The sequence below is a fragment of the Protomyctophum bolini genome, assembly GCF_963924005.1.
Source record: "Protomyctophum bolini genome assembly, chromosome: 13".
In the NCBI taxonomy this organism is placed as follows: domain Eukaryota; kingdom Metazoa; phylum Chordata; class Actinopteri; order Myctophiformes; family Myctophidae; genus Protomyctophum; species Protomyctophum bolini.
Window position 1 is genome coordinate 12,556,521 of NC_137874.1, and position 22,868 is coordinate 12,579,388.

Consider the following 22,868-nt stretch of genomic DNA (forward strand, 5'->3'; position numbering starts at 1 on the left):
AAATATACAGTACAATTTATTCATCAGTGTATGGGTGTACTGTGTATGTGAGCCAAGGTTATTATTATAGTTAACTAAAACTAGTGAAACAACTGAAACTGCTAGTTTACAGTAGCTATTTTGTTCTGACCTTGTTGAATCTCGCCCTTGACTAATCCATATTAGAATTTTAAAAAATCACCTTTACTAATAAAAAAAAGTTAAACTACGCATTTTCAAAAACTAAACTAGCAAACCCACTTTAAAAGGGAATCAAAACTAAACTGAAATTGGGGGAAAAAAATCTAATGGAAAATGCAAAACTATAACCTTGGTATGACCATGATTCATGTCATAAAGGATGCAACAACATAAATCATATGGTCAGGTGGATAGACAATGTCTCTTGTCTATCCACCCCTCAAACATCAACCACCCCCGCCGCCTCTCGAGTTTCAGCTCAGGTTGTGGGGTAGGGCAAAACAGACATGACTCACTCATTCTCATGCAAATGCCTTCCACCGAAAAACGTATGAGTGACCAAATATGGTCATATGCTATATGTCATGCTGTGACAGTGTCACCAACTATGGATGGAATGGTGATTTACTCTATTATGCAAGAAATGATGCTCTTGGGAGCTTACTTATGGTCCTTTTCATTCGGCGAAACGTGATGATGTTTTTCAGTAAGTGAAACCAGGCAACAACAAAGCCCAGAGGGTACAGCAGGGAGGGTTGGAGGTATCTACAGTGTGTTGACTTCATCGCATACAGATTAACTCAGACAATGGTGAGGAATGTAGAGTTGAGATCTAAAATTCAAGACTGCACTCACACACACACACACGCGCGCACGCACGCACGCACGCACGCACACAAGTGAAATGTGCTGCTCTAATGTGTTCTTTGCCCCCAGTTGCCAGTGAATGTGAACCGCCCTATTTTTATTCTTAGATCCATCTCGAAAAATAGTCTATGAAAAGGTTGAAAAGTATCTTGAAAATAATAATAATAATAATAATAATATATTATTAATTAATATAATATAATTAGTATGAATTACAATCTGGCTTCAGAACATCCCATTCCACTGACACATGCCTCCTCTATTTGACAGATCACATCAAACACGAGGTGGATGCTGGCAAAAACTGTGGCATGGTCATACTGGACCTCTTTCGACACTGTAAACCACTCCATACTGATTAGTTTTGATAGCACATCAGTGAGCTGGATGCAATCCTACCTGGAGGGGAGGAAACTGATGGTGGTGGAGGTGAACGGAACACTGACCCACCCCCTCCCGCTGTACGTGGCGTTCCACAAGGAAGCATTATCCGTTATTATTCCTAATATATGTAACCTACATTACATCAGCTTGTGACTGCAATTTGTTCCTGTTCGCGGATGATTGAGCACTGCTGGTCTCAACAAAAAAGTTTGAAAAAGCCCTCAGCTCTGAACTTGGTAGAATCTGCACCTGACTCGCTGATAATAAACTTTCATTAAACCTGGGAAAAACTGAATCCATTCTCTTTGGGATCAAATAGTAATTTCAGCGAGGCCGACAGCTTCTCAGTTAAAGTTGGTGACAATAGTACTTTCCTATAGGTTCCATTCTGAAGGCAAATCTTTCCTGTGATAAAATGGCCACCAATGTAAAAAAAAAAATCAACCAAAGAACAATCCTGTACAGTGTACACTGATCTCATGACAACAAAAATACCTTGAAGACCCAGGAGCCCTCATACAAGGTTTCTTCGACTATGCACCTCATGGTACCACATCATCTCAAAGACCCGGCTTAAAACAAAGGCTCCAGACATCCCAAAACAAACTTGTGCTACTTGGCCTTACTCCCAGAACCCACTTCACCCCTGCCCATTTTGATTGGAATGGCTTGTCATAGGCACAGGTCCCCCAAATTGCTATGCATTTGGGGGCATTCAAAATGTTAACGATATTTGATGCTATGTTAACTACTTTCGCTGGAGACCCCCTGGAACCCTCCAAGGACCCAACTTTGAGAACCACTGCTTTAATGGATGATGTCAGGGCATTCCACATTACAGTGGCATATGAATATGGTGTGTTTTTCTTTGAAACAGAACAGATCTTGTGGAGCTGTCTATCTGCTGTGTCTGTGTGTGGCATGCGTGCGTGCGTGTGTACGGTTGTAATGCACATAACTCGATAACCGTTTGCCCCACCGACTTCTAATTTGACACACGCGTTCCACACCCCCGCAGGGAGTGCAGTGCCCGGTATCGAGTCGGTTGGACCCACGGTTCTCCAAAAGGCTCTGCTCAGGCTCTGCCAGTGGGCCTAATCAGCCTAAATCCCCTCACCTGTGCAATTTCCAGCCTCTGCCCCAATTGATTGCCATGGCAATCCCACACCTGACAATTGATTACTTAACCAGTCCACTTTTCACAGTCAGTCAGTTTGCCCTCTTCAGACACAGGCAGACAGGCAGATACAACATACATCTCCATTAGGGACACAGACAGTTAAAATGGGCGCTATGAGAAGTTGACAACATTATTAGGTTCCAAAGTTGCATCGTTCTCAAGTAGGCCGGTGGTCGACGGGCACGTACAGGTCTAGTTAACCTAATTCGAGGGAACGAGATTGTAAAAAAAAATACTGAAAACATTATTTAAAATACTTCAAAATGAAGCACTAGAGGTACTAAAGGGTATAAAATAATTTGGAAAATCTTCATTATCACAGCTCCCAAAGGAATGTTAGCTATCAGAGAACACAATGCCAAATGTCAAAACTAAATACAAACTAAATGTTCTCAGCCATGATTCATGAACCCAGGGACGTTGGTTCGTGTTTCCTAGAAACAGTTTCCCAGGCAAAATATCCTGTGCATTCATGCGTGCGTGTGTGTGTGCGTGTGTGTGTGTGTGTGTGTGTGTGTGTGTATAATATATATATATATTATGTGTATAAATATTACAAAAATATCTTATCTACATGCTCACAACACAATGATGATTTATAGTCATTTAATTTACAAATAATATGTAAATATATCTGTATTATTTCCAAAAGTTATGTGAAGGAAATAAGGAATCCAAAGTCAGTTTCCATCCTGTATGCTGGAAATAAATGTATTATTGCCTACCAACTAGCCTAGAGTGTGAAAAAGCCCTTCACATTTGAACGATACGTCACAGAAGAGTAAAGGCACCATAAGAAGAGAGTAATAAAGAGTCATATAACCTAACGATTATCCTGTGTAGGCAACCTAACCTAATGAACAGTTCCATTGAATCAATTCTCTGCCCGATAGTTAAGCCTGTGTGTGTTCTCAGGCTGCAGACAGACAGAAGACTGACTGTGATGCAGAACACACTTGGTTGTTGTCCTGGAAAGTTGACCCGAAGGCTTTGATATAGCAGTAATGGCAGCTGAGAGAGCAGACAAATAGGGGTCAGTGTAAGGAAAAGCAAGGATGATATATAGCATATCTGACAGGTCTGTGTGTCACAAAGCTTAACCTCCTGCACTCCCACACATACAGACATGAAAGAAACATCAAACTCTTTCACATACCCGAACATCTCTGCAGTTCTCCAGTATGCCCCAAGGGAGGCAGCAGAGTTTCCTTATAAAAAAAAGGCTTGCTTGTGTGTGTGTGTGTGTGTGTGTGTGTGTGTGTGTGTGTGTGTGTGTGTGTTGTGTGTGTGTGTGTGTGTGTGTGTGTGTGTGTGTGTGTGTGTGTGTGTGTGTGTGTGTGTGTGTGTGTGTGTGTGTGTGTGTGTGTGTGTGTGTGTTTCAGTTTTACTTGTCACATTGTGCAAAGTGGGTGAAATTATTTATTTCGCTCGCTCCATGGTTTTGTGATATTCCGTGAGAAGAGACATGTTGTGTGCATATAGATCATTCTTTCACTCTTTTGAAGTAGGCTACAGATTCAGTGGAAATGATAGCCTACTTCTCAACTTTAATTCCCAACACATACTCTGTCTCGAGCTCTCTGCTCTGCTCTGTAGCTACTACAGACACCCGGGCAGGAACTCCACCTCAAATCCTAGCCCCAGGGGATGGGAATCCCTTGCACCAGGAGTTACGCATGCCCTCTGGGTGGAGGACCAGACTCCTAATTCCTTTCATCAACCATCAACTGTAACAGTCCACCTTTTATTGTTGAATGTCGTATATTCTACTGCAGTTATGTATTAATTGCACTTTGTATAAATTATTATTTTTTCTTTTACAGTTCTTCTTGTCTATAATGTTTTATGCTGCACCGGAATCACTCTCCAAGGACAATAAAGATGTATTGATCTGAATTTAATTTAATATTTTTAAACTCTTACACAGATTTGTGCAGTTCACATACTGACCTCACAAGCACAATAGAGTTTATCAGGACGCCGGTCAATGCCGCATTACATAACACACAACTTGGAAAGTAGCATGGTGCATTTGGTTCTTCCAAGGAAGCCTTTTCACAAAGGGAAACAGATAGTGGTTGTTCTGACATTGTTTGATCTGTCAGTGTTCAAAGACATTTTAAATGCTCTTTTAATGGTCCATAAATCTTTTTGGGGGCTGCCAAAATCCATGGGCCCCTGAAAAGGCCTACAGCCAAGCATCTAAGGAATCTATTTACAACATGGACAGTGCCAGGACCCTGTGACCTACTGAGGTTGCTCCTAGTAACCATGAGTATTACTTGAAACGAGCACCTCAAGACAAACTTGGTGTGTGACTGGCTGGGAGAGACCATGACAAATGTTAACGGAAGCTGGGCGGGGTATAAGTCTGGTTCACTGGTGTACGTGTGTTTAGCTCGATGTACAGTACAGGTCAATGCACACACACACACACACACACACACACACACAAACACACACACACACACACACACACACACACACACACACACACACACACACACACACACACACACACACACACACACCAGCTGTGAGGCAGCACCCAGTCACTGCACGTACTGTATGTTAGCTGGCATCGGCATGGCATTTAATCAGTTGAGGAGTTCAGCCAATATCTAAACACATGTTTTCAATCAAAGACATGATGATAGATGCTATAAATTGTGTGACAAATTTGGAAACATTGACTCAACATGACTGCTTTTGTCAAACATCCTGTCCACTGTGATCCGGGTTATTCTATGTGGCCATTTTGACAGGTAATTACTGTGTATGCATTTTCCATTTCAAACCAAAGAGCAAGCGCACATAAAGGAGAGCATTTAAGTTATCTGGGGTTATGTAGGTGAAATAACTTTCTTTTGTTTGGTTCAATATGAATAAACACTCTTCTCATGTGGCACAATATCTACATGGAAGTCTGTAACGGGTTTTTATCCCAAGTATTTTCTTTTAATCAGGCGTAGTTTATTGGGAAATGATTTAGCATAAATCCCTAGATCACTAGATTGATTGGAATAAAAAATAAAAGGAATTGGCAGTCGGAAGTTATCTTAAAAACTATTCATCAAACTGCAAAGTCATTTCTAATTTCACAGAGTTGTTGATAAATCGATAAGTGGTATGATTGGCAGTGATGTAGGAGCAAGTACTGTACTATAATGCAATATCTGGTTCAAGTGAGCAATTGTCTCACCATAATATTACCACACAAACGTTTTCTCATTCAAAGACTGTGGAACCTTTGTGTACCTTTGGCTACAATGATTAGGCACATACAGTACACTAACAGAGTGGCTGAAATTCCAGGGAAAAGAATTAAGAGTGACACCATTGCTTACCTATTAGGCAAGACAGAATAGATTTTTTATTTTGATAGTATAGTTTGTTTCTAGCTGGAACAAAAATGCATTGATAGGGAGACATACTTTAAAACCTTGGGTGGACTCCTTTTTAACAGTGTCCAGTGTCACATTTCCCAGTGTCACAATGCACCTATAATGGTAGGGTGTTCAGTCACCTGTCATCTCTTCCCCTGCTAGCACAAAGGCAAACAAGAAGAGAGTAGAGATAATCCTTTTGCTAACTGAAACTTGTTAATCAAACGCTGTGAGAGAGCCGGGTCAGGTGAACCTTCACAGTAAAATCCTCAGTGTTCATTTACATTCGTACACTCTCAAAGGTTAAATGAACATTGAGGATTTTACTGTGTTCAGTTGATACAACACGCTCGCAATCTATGCAGTTTCCTAGTTGTCCTGACACGAAAGGGCAGTGTTGGTGATATTGCAGAGTACGGGCATGACTGATTATAGTTATGAATGCTGTGAATTTAGTTGACCAACCAGACCAACCACAATTATATGCATTGAGTGGAGACGAATGAAGCACAATCTCATTTAACTAACCCCCCTCCCAGGTCTTTACCCTAATCCTAACCAAGCCAAACCCACCCCAGCTTAACTATCTCTCAACTAATGCCAAGCAACATGTTTCTACCATCATGGTATTGTTTGTCCTGCAAACTAATCCATCTTAGTGTTACCATTCTCTCAAATATAAATGTCTTTGTTATTGGACTGCATCAGCCATGGATTTGATTATATTGGCCATCCGATATGGTTTGTGCTATTGGCTTGAGTGTTTACTTCCCTAAAGTCAAATTAATGTAAATGTATCACTATTTATTATGTGTTATCTTATCGCGGTTACATTTTCAAGCAGGTTAGCCATAGGGCAGATGTGTTAGAGTCTAGACTAATATTGAAGTTTGATAAGGGGTGCACAGTACACAAGATTAAAAGTCTTTGTTTATGTTTGATAGTGGCGCAGCAACATTGTTGCAGTCACAATCAGAACAGAATATAGGAGATGCACACGCACGCACGCATGCACGCACGCACGCACACTCACTCTCACACACACACACGCACGCACGCACGCACACTCACTCTCTCACACACACACACACGCACGCACGCACACTCACTCTCACACACACACACACACACACACACACACACACACACACACACACACACACACACACACACACACACACAAACACACACAAACACACACACACACACACACACACACACACATGGGGCAAGCGTTACAGTTACGCATGACATGCGTAACTGTAACGCTTGCCCCAAAACAACCTCAATTGTTTTACTGAGGTTTAGGTTAGGAATAAGTTTAGGATTTAAAGCATAGTTAGATAGTTTATACTACGATTCGTTTTAGGAATAAAGTTAGGTTTAGGCATATAGTTTTACTTAAGTTTGAATATTTAGGAATACCGGCCTAGTGACCGCTCAGAGGTCACTGGATTTGACCCTGGGCGAGCGTGTTTGGGATGAACGTTCTTGTATTCCGCACATGCATGCACTGATGCACATGCAGGCATGCTGTCCTTGGAATATGGTTTGAACCGAATAATAAAGTATAGCTTCATCAAAGAGGATCATCCTGAATGTGTCTGTGCCTGTGGGCAACTATAGTTCTCTGTTGATAACACATTTTATTTGGCTTCACCATATAGTGGTACATATAGGATTCAATGTTTGAACTTTGAAGACATTCGCCACAATTGTGTTGCTGAAAAATGCCTCCTACTAGTAGGCCTACAAGTTTGAATTCGGCCCACATTTATTGAGACAAAAGTATTTTGCTAATAAGACTAGGACTGTTGGTATTCAATAACCTTTCGCTACTACCCATAATTCTGTGTCCAGTTTGCCATTAACCAGAAATTATGATTTTATATGTTACATATACTCTTAGGTCTAGTAGTTGTGTAACCATATTTAACTGACGGACTACAGAATTGCTGGCATTACTGCCCAACAGCATGTTCATGGCTTTGAAGTGAACAACTCAAATGGTTGTTTATGAGGTCAGGTGCATGTTCGTTTATTGATATAAACTCTATAAGCCTTATAGAGTTAATATCAATAAACGAACATGCACGTATAAGGTAAGGTAAAGCAGAAATAACATGCATTTTAAAACTGTGTTTAATATTTAATATCATGCATATTGTCTATGTCCCTCAAACTTATTTCTAATGGTTTGAGCTTCAATCACCACTCTGATATGACCAGTCCTTGTCATTTCTTTCTGGACTTTGAAAGCAGTTTTAAAGAACCCATATAATATGAAAGCCTGATTGTTCAAAATTGGTTATTTGTGGGGATAGAAAACACATATGGGAGCCCCAAAACCACAAACAAAATTGAGAAAGTTGAATTTTATGTTATAGGTCCTTTAATCCTGCAGGGGACAGCTTCAGACAGCTGATGGTTGCTCAGGTGGTCATGAATCCTGGGAGTTAAGTGTCTTCTTCCTTTTGATTTTCTTTTTGCCTTTTTATACCTTTATTGATATTGATAGGATAGTAGGTTGACAGGAAATGGGGAGGGAGATGTGGAATGACATGCAGTGAAGGCTGTCAGGAACTGGACTATAGTCTGCCCAATATGTGTGTTGAACAGTTGAAGTATACCTGAGCGGCCCGGACCGCTGCCTCCAAAGTAATCTGACAGCATGTGGAATCAAATGTTACAGGTGCACACAGCATTTGACAGAAATGCTTATGTAATTATTTTTGTGCATGCCTCATCCTTGAATGTGGCATTCAATTATTTAAGTTTCAAATGAACATTTTATCGGAGATCAGTCATATACTGCAAGAGCTCTTGCTCTTTCATGGTTCAAGGTCTCTTAGAATGGAGAGAAACCATTTATCATTTTAATCCTACTGGACTGTATTGTAAATGATTTACAAAATAATTTGTCGGGACAGATATTATCACTGGCAGGCCCGTTCTGGCCCACAGCTAGGCCGTTGCTTACAGTAATGCTCTTTATGTTTTGTGTAAAGCAATTGCCTTGTTGTTGAAATGTGTGTACATGAATAAACGTCCTTGCCTAAAGTGTAGTAAAGTGGTGGTCTCTCTGATTGCCCCTTCTGGTTACCTATCAACCACATTAAAATAGCTACCTTGGCCACTCATTACACATCAACAGCAATAAAGAGGACGCACGCCTGCACGGTGGTACTATGGTCAAAGGTGTATGCCATAAAACCTACTCTTTATTGGCTAAGCACACACACACACACACACACACACACACACACACACACACACACACACACTCCTCGGGTCTAAACACAGCCTAGAACACGCTTGATTGGCTTGATTTGGTGAGCCACGTCATTGGGTGTGCCTGACCACTGGGTAATAAACGATACCAAGATAAGCATAAGCCATTCTATACTGGGCATCAACTGCAGAAGCACCAACACACTAGAGAGGGAGAGAGAGAGTGCATGTCTAGAGAAAGAGCATGCTGTGACAAATCCTTTCTTGGATGTAGCAACAGGAGGAGAGATTGGAGGTAAAGAAAGCTTGTGGATAAGGTTGAGAGGGTCAGGCTGCCGGGACGGGAGTGACTCTACTACAATTGTACTTCATACAAAGGCTACTGTACAGTATATAAAGAGAAACACTCAAGATATCAATACATGAGAGGACAACAAGGAAAACAGAACAACAGCTTGAAAGAAACATTCAGTGAGGACAGCCTTCAAACAGGAGTCAATCTACAGGGAGACGCCTGTTTGGGCGTGCAATGGCATCGTTCGGACTAGAATTGGTCGGTGTGTGTCTTTCGGTGCTGGGATGGGTGCTGAGCGTGGTCAGCTGCGCCCTGCCAATGTGGAGGGTCTCCGCTTTCATCGGGGCCAACATTGTCACGGCTCAGGTGTACTGGGAGGGCCTGTGGATGAGCTGTGTGGTGCAGAGTACAGGCCAGATGCAGTGCAAGGTCTACGACTCCATGCTGGCCTTGCCCCAGGACCTGCAGGCTGCCAGGGCTCTCTCAGTGGTGGCCATCTTGGTAGGGGTCGTGGCACTCCTCATCTCTGTGGTGGGCGCCAAGTGCACTAACTGCATTGAGCAGGAAGGAGTGAAAGCCAGGGTGATGGCCTCCTCCGGCGGGGCGTTCATTGCAGCCGCCTTGGCCCAGCTGGTTCCTGTTTCCTGGTCGGCACACACCATCGTCATCGAGTTCTACAGCCCAATAGTCCCCGCCGGACAGAAGATGGAGATCGGGGCGGCACTCTACCTGGGCTGGGCCGCGGCATTCCTGCTCCTGGTAGGGGGGTCCATTCTTTGCTGTAGCTGTCCTCCCCAGGAGGAGAAAACCAGGTACCCCTTGCCCGTCCAGAGCCACATGGCGTACTCTGCTGCTCCAAGGTCAATAGCACCGAGCTCCTACAACAGGAGAGACTATGTGTGAGGAAAGGATAATGGAAGCCAGCTGCCATTTGAGGAAGGATATAGATTAGAAAATGCCATTGCTCCTGCATGCATTCGTCTATAAATATGGTTGGATTCTGGAGAGATTGTAATGTGTAGAAAGTAGAAACAATTTACATTTACATCCTCTAACTAGAGGAGAGTAAAAGAAAGAGAACCCAAGAGTTGTCCTGTATGTCTGTTAAATCAGAAATGTATATACCAGTAATATGAATATGATGGTAGGGTACAACACATGAACAAATACAATATGAACATCACATTTTGAGAGGAAAGGACTGAATCACTTTTACCATTACCGTATTTGTTTGTCTTTGGGGGTTTTAACACTGTTTACAGTTTATTTTTGGTCTACAGTCACAGTAATGTAAGTAATACTACAAATGGGGAATATGTCAGCAAGAGAAATAGAAAAATATTCATCCATGAGATTTGTGTAGGCCAAAGTAAAAGTTCATATATTTATTGTTTTATTTTGTAATTATAACTTTATTTTTGCTGTATGTGTATATCAAACATTTTCATATATGTTATGCTATTGTCTTGCCACTGTTTAAGTAGAAGTCACTGTAGTGATTGTCAAAGCTCTTGTAACATTTATTTTTCAGGTTAACCAGTACACCGCTTTCATGCTACAAATGTACTTTATGTTGTAGGATAAAGGCACAGCATTAGCCTACATAACATTGTTCAGAGCTACAATGGCCCATCATAGAAAGGTCAAAATGGTGGTAGGCCTATACTGTTTGTACAATATGAAATGTGACAGCATGTTGTGCTGTAAAAAATTACCCAAATCCAATATGTCAATTGTTGTGTATCCTGCCGTCTCAGAGTTAAAGGACCACTTCACCACTTTTCAACCTATCTTCATATAATAGGTCCTCACTAATAATAATGAAATAATGGCGCAATTTCTTTCTACTCGGTCTGTGTCTCATAGGAGGGCTGTGGGCAGCATCATCGATGGGGAATACAAGCTAATAAAAAATGAAGGCTTTCTAGTCCTGAAAAGTTGCAATGTGAAAATGGAAGCCATATCGTTCTCACGATAATGAAAATCTAAACATTTTTGTAAAAAAAATAATCTGCCTAATGATGATGTCACTGGAAGATGGTTTCTAAACTGCCCACAGCCCTCCTATGAGACACAGACTGAGTAGAAAAATATCGTGCCATTTTATCATGCCTATTAGTGAGGACCTATTATATGAAGATACGTTGAAAAGTGGTCCTTTAATATAAGACTGAATATTTCACTGTTTAGGCATACAGTACTGTTTTTGTTGTTAACAGTGTACTGTACGTCGGTCTTGTATTTTCAGTGCAAATGTTTAATAAACATGCAAACCTATGTTTATAGATGATCAAAATGAGCATATACTGTACAGTACAATAAAGATTCGTGGAGTGTAGCCTACAGTAACCAACTCACCCAACGTATGGACTACTGTATGCTTTGGGATAAGGGTGATTGAAAGGGCCATAAAAATGTTGGACATGAATGCTTGGTAATAGAAGATAGAACTGTACTGAAAGCACACACAATTAATAGGTTTTAGTTTCACCCTATAGAAAATAGGATAAAGGTGAGATATTTGAGGTAAATACAGCCATTGCAACATAAGTACTGTAGTTAATGACCTATAGTTTAAGGAAGTAACCGAAGGGTGATGAAATATGTTTTACAATTCCTGTACAGTTAATGCAAAAAGCATGAACTGAAGGCATGGGCAAGTACTATACACAGAGTTTAAAACCTCCTAAGGATGACAAATCAAGTCAATCAAATAATTCACTTTTGGGGAGATGACAAAAAGAGTGTTGGGCACAGGGCTCTATTTTCGCCGAAGCCTTATAATATTTTATATTATGAATATTTTATCCATAAATATTTAGGGATAATCCCTTATCCCTAAATATTCACCCGTAGATCGGCTATTTGAACTATTTAACTATTTTTCAAAATAGTTAAAAAGGCAAAGAAGTTTAGGGATAAGGGTTAAGGCTTCGGCGAAAATAGGGTCCTGTTCTCAACACTCTTTTTGTCATCTCCCCAAAAGTGAATTATTTGATTGTTAAATTGAATGAACTAATACGCTAATATCAGTCTTGCCCAGCATTTCCACATGTCCGTACAGTACTATCTGACAGCTGACTTTCTGTCAATAATAATAGACATATACAATAACACAACAAAGAGAGGAAGTCCGTGGAGAGTACCAGGCTCATTTCAATCGAAACTCTGCACCTATAGCTCAATGAGCTGTGGCCGAGATACTCACAGCTTCCCCTTTTGAATAATCAAATTGTTCCCCTTGTGTTTGGGCAGGTGTGCTGTGGCAAAGGGCTCAACAGGGAAACCTGTTCATTTCCGCACGTGACCTCACCAGGTTGCTGTTCACAAAACCATCGTCCGATTTGTTTCAAACAAGAATCTAATATATGGCATGGCCTCCCAGATCTGTTCAATTAGCTATACTGTAGTAATTTTCTGTGTGTGTGGTTTGTGAATGAAGCTGCACATCTCACAATATGGTGTTAAGTGCGTAGATCAGGAGGGCACATTGACAAACTGGCTGCTTGTGGGCATGGGGACCAGTGTGGTGATCATATATGTCTCTTTGGAAATTGCAGTTTTTCTAGATATTTTCTAAATTGTTTCAGTTTCACTTCAAAAGGCGTTTCCTGCTTGTTCAAACAGTCTAGTATACTGTAGTGTGCTTTTATTGCCAGACAGGATTCTGTTTCATGATATCCTACAGTGGCTACAGTATGTAGTGGTGTGAGCTGGCATTGCTCTATTATGTTTTAGGGGACAGACTGGATTATACTAAGTTATACATGCTAAAACACAGAAATCATCAGCAGTCAAGTCAAATACGTTTCTAGGTTTTCTGTTCTTGATGAGACATTTGGACCTCATAAAATACTGTAGTTCAACCACGGATGACACGTACGTACCTGACAGTCAACGAGATTGGATGAATGCAGCTATTTTACAGGAGTCATATAGATAAGATAAGCTCAAATAAACCTTCATGTAAACCTTTAAATGGGGTCTTTATAGAGCCACCAGTTCAATCTTATATGCCAACCAGAGGGCAAGGAGACAAAAATTAACTACAAGGTAAGATAGGGACAAAAAATAGTTTGCGCTACTTGTGAATACAGTGTGAATAAATATGTTGATGACACAGTGCTAAAAATGTTGTCACAAGGTGAACTGAGATGAGATTACATGTTGAAGTGATATGTTAACCATATGCCCCCACATTGCCTTAGGACTGATACATCAATTATACAGTTGTCCACCCAAGTCCTTTGTTTATGTTTATGTTTCGTGTGTGTGTGTGTGTGTGTGTGTGTGTGTGTGTGTGTGTGTGTGTGTGTGTGTGTGTGTGTGTGTGTGTGTGTGTGTGTGTGTGTGTGTGTGTGTGTGTGTGTGTGTGTGTGTGTGTGTGATACAAAGACACTTACTAGACATTTTGTTTTGATCATGGTCCTGTTGTTTTTACCAGTGTAATTCATTAGTTCTGGGTTAGGGTTGGGGTTCCTTTGGTTTTATTGAAATTCAAATTAATAAACAGTGCACTGCAGTACTGTAATTATTTACAGATGATTTACAAAGCTTTTCTAGTTTTCTTTACCAAGCCTGCTAATCGTTAATTGGTTAATAGGCTACATACACTGCAGTGCTTTGGGATAATTGGATTACTTTTATTTCCTCCTGATTGTGCAGTCATGAAGATGCTTCTCCCTTGGATGGATGTTGTGGTCTCCGTAGACGTAATTGTATAACCGATACTGAGATGATCACATTGTCTGTGTACTAAGGGTGTCTGAGGGCTAGTCCATTATGTACGCTTTCCACTCATATTTGCTCTGGGTGCAGTTATTCCGGTTTCTATGGCTTTGGGATTGTGTTCCCTACACAGACTTCTGGCAGCCCACCAGTGCTGGAACCAGGAAATAACGGCCAGGAGAGGACCATTCTTCTCACTGCCCGAGGGTTTATGTATAATGTATGTGTGTGTGTGACTGTGACCGTGTGTGTGAGTGTGTGTGTGTGTGTGTGTGTGTGTGTGTGTGTGTGTGTGTGTGTGTGTGTGTGTGTGTGTGTGTGCGTGTGCGTGTGCGTGTGCGTGTGCGTGTGCGTGTGTGTGTGTGTGTGCGTGTGCGTGTGCGTGTGCGTGTGCGTGCGTGAGTGCGTGCGTGTTTGTGTGTGTGTGTGTGTTTCCATGCTTACTCACAACAAGGTTTCTAAGTAGCGTAGGCCGAATCTGTGACAAGACACAACAAAGTGAAGCACAATGGTCATCTATTGTCCACTATGACCAACTCTCCATTTCACCTGAGGGTAGTTTGAAGAGAGGGGGTTAACAATTCTGTAATTGACTTCATGGTGTTTGTTTTCAAACCAACGATTGACTTATCTTGTTCGTAAGATCCAATCATGTCTATAGTCTATAGTTTAAAGTCTGTTGAGGAGTGTACAAACAAATACACTTCTGATACACATTATGAACAACCAGAGAAAAAAAATGTCCCACCTTAAATCAAGCTAAACCAAGGTACAGTACCAGGACATTGGTTTGGTTTCTCTTCCTAGTATAACAATCAGGAGTCATCTTACTGGTCCATACCCTTCCCCCTCACTACTCCTCTCCCGCCCAAAACCCCTCCCCCTGGGCAGCCTCCTGAACGTGTGCAGGTGCATGTTGTTTTTTGCTAAGAGCCCTTGCACATCCTGCCCGTGACATCATGCACCTTGGGGACTCCTCCCCTGCTCACCTAGTCTCCCCAGAGGTATAAAGGACTTTGTGTTTCCGTGGCAGCATCTTTCTATGCATCACCTAGCGCTGTGTCGATCAGTTAAACTCACAGTGCTAGAGAGGGCACAGTACACGACAAAGGAGGCCGCAAAGAAGAACTAGCCTTATTGGCATTTCCTGAGGTGAAGAAGATTTGCCAATCCTAAAAACCGACATCCATCTTCATCTTCATCGTCACCAAGGAGACGCCGCCGGAGAAGCCAGATGTCTATGGGCATGGAGATCGTGGGCATTGCCCTTGGATTCATTGGCTTCCTCCTCTCCATCATTGTGTGTGCAATGCCGATGTGGAAGGTGACCGCCTTCATAGGAGCCAACATCATCACCGCGCAGACCATCTGGGAGGGTTTGTGGATGAACTGTGTCGTCCAGAGCACTGGCCAGATGCAATGCAAGGTGTACGACTCCCTCCTGGCCTTGCCCCAGGACCTGCAGGCTGCCAGGGCCATGACCATCATCTCCATCATCCTCGGAGTGCTGAGCGTCATGATCTCCATCGTCGGAGCCAAGTGCACCAACTGCATCGAGGACGAGGCGTCCAAGACTAAAGTGATGATCATCGCTGGGATCTTCTTCCTCCTCGCCGGACTCCTGGTCCTCATCCCCGTCTCCTGGTCAGCCAGCACCATCATCAGAGACTTCTACAACCCCGTCCTGACCAATGCCCAGCGGCGAGAGCTGGGGGCCTCCCTCTACCTCGGCTGGGCCGCCGCGGCCCTGCTCTTGATTGGTGGAGCCATGCTGTGCTCTTCCTGCCCCCCCAGCGAGGAGAAGAGGTACAAGCCCCCCCGTATGGCCTACTCTGCCCCGCGCAGCGCCAGCGCCGCCGGCGGAGCTGGCTATGACAGGAAGGACTATGTCTGAAAAAGAGGCTTTTTCAGGAAGAGCATGTGACGAATAAGGATGTTTTATGTCTTGCACATTGTTTTTTGATCAGGGTTGTTATTTTTGCTTGTAACAAAGAAATAATGGAGGAGAATCCTCTGAGAAGACTCCGCAATGAAGGGCTGTGTTTAGTAATGTTACAGTACATTTACTGCTATGCTTTTCCTTACTGTTGCTTTTACACTGTTGAAAAGTATCAGTAAAATCCTGTGTTCATTTCAGTGAAATATTAAGCAGCATGTCTGAGAGTACACATGCAACCAACATTTACATTGGTACGCTCTCTGAGTTTCAAATGGATAACTGAGGATTGTATTGTGTATATTTTTCATGCAGCTGATTTAGACTTGGTATGATAGAATTAGATTGTTTAGTTTAGTTTTTTTGTTTTTTGCAGAAAACAGATATTATTGCCTTTCAGACATATCATCCCCATCATTTTGTTTACCTGACATGTACAAAATGCTACGCTTTGTGTTTGAAATGTATATTTTATGTACTGTACAGTCAAACATGCACTCATTAAGACTTGATTATCAGGTACCTTCCTTTGTGTGCAGAGAGCTACTGTTTGCTCTCAGCTTGGCGGTGTTGCGTTTCACTGCTGAAACTGCCTGTTAAAATGTGATGCATTGACAGTGAGAGCCAGCTCTCATTTTACATGGATTTGGTTAGGCGATTCTATTGTGTGTGTGCCTGTGTGTGTGTGTTTTGCATGTATTTGGTTAAGAGAGTTTCTGCTGAGACTGAAACCGAAGATGGATCCATGATATGGCCTCGGGACAGGTCATGATGTGCACCTTCACTGTTCTCTGACGTCGATAGCAGGAAGTAGGATTAATCCGTTGGTATGTGTGTGCGTGTGCGTGTGTGCGTGTGTGTGTGTGTGTGTGTGTGTGTGTGTGTGTGTGCGTGCGTGTCATGTTTATCGTAACTGATCATAATGTAAATTGTGTAAAATGTGCCTTGTGATTTGTATATTTTTGTGTTTTTGTATCGTGATAGACTCACAGCCAGGTCAGTGGTGTGAATAATATAATGGAAATATTTGTTAAAATTCAGAATGTAAAACTTTAGCGTATAGTTTTCTATTTGTTGAACATAAAGCCAAAGTAGTTTTAGTGAAGGCTGTGTGTGTGTCTGTGTGCGTGCGTACGTGCGTGCATGCGTGCGTGCGTGCGTGGAATATGGTCAGATATGATTTTCACTCCCTGTTAAAATGCGATGCATTGACAGTGAGAGACAGAATAAGGTCAGATAGCAGAATTTACCTCTAACCGAAAAGGTCAAATATGTACTGTATATAACTGCGATATTCCCCATGCAACTTCTCTCTATTCTGATACTAAACTGTCAAATTGTAACTCCACTTTTACCTTAAATTGTTTGTATTTTAAGAGCTACATATATTCACATGGATATAACAACAGTTCGGAATAATAATTTTGTATTTGCTCACATTTTAACCGTGCTGTAGTTGAGTTCATTAAAAGTCATGACCTTGTGTTCATCTGCCCTATTATGACTGTGCAAGTTATTTATTTACAACGCTAAAATGTTAAGGAAACTTCATGAAACACATGCTAATATAAGGACACTAACTCAGGTGGAGCCAGGGATCGAACCGGCAACCTTCTGTTTCCTAGGGGCCACTCGACCCGAATGGAGTATACTGTAGGTATAAATGAGCTGAATCTGGGTTGAACATCGTTTGTGGAACTCCCTCTGGTGTTGTGACAGTGAATGTGGACTTAGTTGACATCAAGGAAGTACTTTGACAGGTGGTTATCTTAGTGGTGTAGTGAAACTTTTAGACCAGGCCCATTCGAAGTTGCTGTACTCGGGACATCAACCCTAAGCCATTCCAACCTATCAAAATGAGCAGGGGTGAGGTGGGTTCTGGGAGTAAGGCCACGTTTGACCAGTTTGTTTTGGGATGTTTGGAGCCTTGTTGGCCTTTGAGGTACCATGAGGCGCATGCATAGTTGAAGAAACCTTCTATGAGGGTGTAGTAAATTGTCCCCCACTTATTATAGATGTTCAAATTATGTGAGCAGTAGCCCAAGAGCCAATACAATGAGTTCAATACAATGTATCTAAGATGTTTTCTGCTCACAACCAATCATAAATACACATATTGCAGAACACACGCATCGCACCCACATCATATTGCAATACTGTTCACATACTCCATGCCAATAGTGCCATAAATAGTTTGATACTAAGATACACAACGGTTATATAGGTCATATACAGTAGGTCATGCAGTTCAGGATCCAGGCTAACTCCTAAGGTCTATCAATGGAAGGCCTAGCCACGTTGACTAATAAGAAGCACACAATTAAAGTACACAGGTCTGTCCCATGACTCTACACACAACACATGTAAACAGTACACATATAGTATACAGGTTTATCTCGTGACTCACAACACCTGACAAACAGTTAACAAACAAGACAGCACACAGTACACAGGTTTATCTCGTGACTTTACACACAACGCATGGCACACACACACACACACACACACACACACACACACACACACACACACACGCACACACGCACGCACGCACGCACGCACACACACACACACACACACACACACACACACACACACACACACACACACACACACACACACACACACACACACACACACACTTTGACTTTGTTAGCCATTTTATCACAGGAAAGATTTGCCTCCAGGATGGAACCTAGGTTTTTCAGATAGGTGAGCAAACATCTGGAACATTACCTGGCTTAAGCTTTTTGCAAACAATTAAAATGCTAATTTGATTGAGCAATTTTCAGAGTTAAAGTGCCGTTAATGGAATGTTTGCCAGGGAACAGACATGGCTCACAAAGTTTTGAAGCTGCTTGTTATACCATTGGCAGTTGGCAGTAAAGATACAGCCAGATGAGTACCAAGGCCAGAATGTAGGAGAAGAATGTCAAGTGTGCATGCATGTGACCACCATGCACCATCCAATAACCAGTGGCGGAAATTAACTAAATGCTTTTGCTCAACTACTGTACTTACGGTAAGTAAAATGTTGAGGTTATTTGACAGCTGTACCACTTACTTTGCAGATTTAGATAACAACAAAACTGTACATTAAGCACTTAACATACTCGCAAAATGTGAATACTAACTTTGGTATTGTATGTATTGAGCTTGAGGACACCATTCAAAGTAATAGAGCAACAGAAAAGGACAGCTAGGGCAGCCGTATGTGTCCACTGTCCATTCATTTCAATGGAGAAGTGGCACTGCCACTGGCACCCTGTTCTATTCGGCTCCTCAAGCGATATAATCTTTGTATTTTAACATTTTGAATACAGGCTTTCTATTTGTAACAGACTATTTTTATATTATGGTATTGCTACTTTTATTTAAAAACAGAGAGAATAACATGGCTTCACATTAGGACGGGAGCTAAGAAACAGTGTGGAACATTCCTTCGTCACTATCTCGTGTGCCTTTAAGTCGCTTGTGTATATTATTCTGTATATTAGAATTTATTTGTGTGTTTTATGGTTGATTGTAGTCTGTTGTATACGGTGTGGACCACAATGGAAACAAGCTTTGGCGTTTTTGTGTCTAATCCACATTGGTGGATGATTATAAAAAAGCACTAATGTGGAGCAATTAAAAGACAGAGATCATGGCATGACAAAATAAATATGTTTGCCCGAACTGAACAGAACGAGAGGCTATTGTTCTCTTAAGCCCGTAAATGTCAGTGATTGGCAGTTGAATAATAACTTCCTTCCACCAGTAGCAGATTCCTTACAAACATGCTTTTGTTCAGACAGCAAAGTCCAACAGAAAACCGATAGGGACACTCATCTAATAATCCTGGGTTATCGTTGATTTTTTTAACCCTTGTCATAATGCAGATAGCTTTATCTGAAGCCAGTCCATAGAGTAGAGTAAAAGAAGAAGAAAATCACTAAGCAAATGGGGGGACATTGTTAACCACATAATTAAGCCCTATTTAGGCTAACTCTTTGTACGACAATTGGCCAAAATAGCTGTAGATATCTTATCTGATCTGAAATTGTAGCTATTTGGTGCAACCATAGAGTGCAGCCACTCCAATGCCCAGCATTGACATAGAGCACTATTTTTTAAGTGGTGCAACCACTTCATTACTGGCTGGGTCTGTCCGAGCACGAAAATAGCGCTTGGTTGGTTTTCACAACCAAGTGCCACTGTTGAGTGGAGGAAGAGCTCACAATCTGCTGCAAGTGAAGGACAGACAATATCCGGTTTTTGAGCACCTGTGGTCAATGACACATGGGACTGGGAGGTCAAGGAGGCTCAGACAATGAACTAAAGCAATCAGCTCATTTTATCTCCACAAAAATAAACAAAGATTGTGGCTAGTGTGAAGGCTTTTGCTTGTGTGATATGAAGGCTTTTGTACAAAAACATGTGATTAACTGATCATATACACCTGTTTGAGCTAATCGATGCAACCATAGCATCATACTAGTCTTGTGTCTTTGTTGTTTCCTTGTGGCTACTGTTGTAGTATACTTTGTATACTACAACAGCTACCATCAAGCGTAAACCCGTTTCGAATTTCTGGTTTTGGAATCCATTGCCTCTGTGCTATAAAGCACACATCCCTCTTAAAAAAGCCAAATCAGAAATGTCTCTGGTCAGAAACACAGACAGTAGACAACAACACCATCAGCAGTATAGGAGTTGAGCTGTGCCAGCTAGGAGGCTGCTGTTGTGCATGCTCTCATCTGCTCGAGATTTATCTCCCTGGAAACGTGAACATTCCTTTTTCCTTTCCCACGTTGCATCTCTGATAACTCCACAGCAAAACAGTTCTTATCATGGATACCTCACCCCCCCCCCCCAACCCTGAGCTATGTTGAGCTATGGTTTTATGGCTCGATGAGTCATCAAACTATTTTTATCTGTAAACAAAGATAATTGCTCTGTCTTGTGAAATACTACGAAAAGCGATTTAATTAGTTGGACATGTTTTGGAATGTTACTTTATGCTGGAAGACAGAAGAAGTTCATTTTGGTCCGTTTCTGTCTGGTGTCATATCAGGATAATTAAAATAATATTCTGCCTGGGGGAGAATGTGTCTGGAATGGACTACTGTAAGGGTTACTTTAAAGTATTGAAAGGCTGAAAAAAAAGGTGCTTATTATGTGGAGCGGCCAAAAGGACAAAAGCATGCACTATTCGCTCTATTGTTCGCATACAGTAAATGTAACCCATCCAAATATCACTGGGCATTTAAAGCTGTGGAAAAGTTTGAATTAGAGAATGAAGCGTCAGCCTATCAATACTAGTCAATAGTCATACAGAAAGCCATTTAAATGGTGTTCACAGAATACTCACTTCGATTCATCACTATGGCTCTCTTTGGTTATTTTGAGGTGTGCCTGCCTATAACGAACAGTTGGTGGGTCTGGAACTCTGGGTGTTTGGGATGGTGAAGTTTAAATCCACTTCCTTTGTAAATAGATGAGTCAGTGCGACAATACATTTAATTCAGAAAGAAAAAAGTATGATTTGTTTTATTTCCCCAGATGTGTCAGATGGAGTTATTCTATTCAAACAGCTTTGTTTGCACTGCGTCTTGTTTTATCTATTATCTATTTTTTAAGCGTTTGTATTGTATCGTTTGTATTTATTTAACCATGTTGATATTGGCTAAGATAGCAGCAAGAAAGTTACAGATCAAGAAAACACATTACAACATATTTCAACAACAACACAAGTCTCAAACGTCAGTAGGCCTACCATTACAAAGTTATATAATAATGTGAATGGCAAACATCTCGAAAACTTTTTTGTATTCTTACCACAGAGCATGATGTTAATTGCTAAATTGTATCATGACATGTAGTGCCTGTAGTGCAGTATCTGCATTCATTATATTTCTACACAGTATTTTCAGGTTTTTGGTTTAATTTGTCACCTGTTATATAACATGTTGCAAAATACGTTCTAGGTAATGGATGCCGTAAAACAACCTGAGATGGTTTTAAAACATTTCCAACAGCCTTTAAAACTGAAGATGAAACCACAACAAAAAGCCCGGTCAAAGGTTTATAGATGGGTAGTAGTTGACACAAGCCTCTGTCCACAGTGGAAAAAAGCAGAAGTTAGACTCTCCGCTCTCTATAGGTATAGAAACCTGAATCATGTGACTGATACCATGACAAGTCAATATGCATTGAAGAAGTTAAACACAATACATTCTACTAAATGCTCCTAATATCACTTTTTTGGTCTGGGTTCTGCACCTGCTGTAAAGTGTTGTGATTAGAGCACTCGATCCTGCTCAATTTCTTATTGACACTACTAGTACAGTAGTGCAATGAGTTTTAAAATAAAACCGCAAATGGATGAAACAAAGGTCACAAAACTATTGTGACTTTACACCAGAGGTTCCCAACCACTGGTACTTGAGCCCCCATCTGGTGGTACTCAGAGGAGTCGCCTAAAAATGACGAAAAAAAGACAAAAGTGGAATTAAATATTGATATTAATACAGGATTTGAGTACCGTATCAGTTGTGCTGATTAGACAGAGTTTCATCAGAGCATCAGCAAAATTGGCTTAGGAATGGAACAAAAACAAAACAATTCAAATAATAAAATACATTTTACTCCTGTGTTAATAGCTGAATAGGATGGGGCAGGTCTACGCTCCATCGCTCCTATATTTTAACATCAGTTATTATGGTGGTACTTGGAGAGCCAGATATATTCTGTTGTGGTACTTGGTATAAAAAGGTTAACAACATGCATTAAACCATTGGTTCCCAACCTTTTTATACTGACTGTTAACTCTAAGTACTGGAAAATACAGGAGCGTATACCGTATACAGTACCTGTCCTTTTTGTTCCATTCCTACGCCAATTTAATGCTGCTGCTCT

General features: G+C 41.3%; 2 protein-coding genes across 2 annotated transcripts; both read left to right on the plus strand.

Moving 5' to 3' along the window:
• Nucleotides 1-9,538: 9,538 nt before the first annotated feature.
• LOC308327249 (claudin-4-like) lies at nucleotides 9,539-10,207 on the plus strand (the record flags this gene model as incomplete). Its single annotated transcript, XM_080780522.1, has 1 exon — nucleotides 9,539-10,207. The coding sequence occupies one exon, from the start codon at nucleotides 9,539-9,541 to the stop codon at nucleotides 10,205-10,207; it is 669 nt and encodes a 222-aa protein (XP_080636648.1).
• Nucleotides 10,208-15,084: 4,877 nt separating this feature from the next.
• LOC308327250 (claudin-3-like) lies at nucleotides 15,085-17,457 on the plus strand. The gene has a single exon (XM_080780523.1). It carries the CDS (start codon nucleotides 15,267-15,269, stop codon nucleotides 15,924-15,926), a length of 660 nt encoding a protein of 219 aa, XP_080636649.1. The 5' UTR covers nucleotides 15,085-15,266; the 3' UTR covers nucleotides 15,927-17,457.
• The last annotated feature ends 5,411 nt before the right edge of the window (nucleotides 17,458-22,868 follow it).

Coding starts and splice junctions, on each gene's coding strand:
- LOC308327250 (XM_080780523.1), top strand. CDS start 15,267: ATGTCTATGGGCATGGAGATCGTGGGCATTGCCCTTGGATTCATTGGC.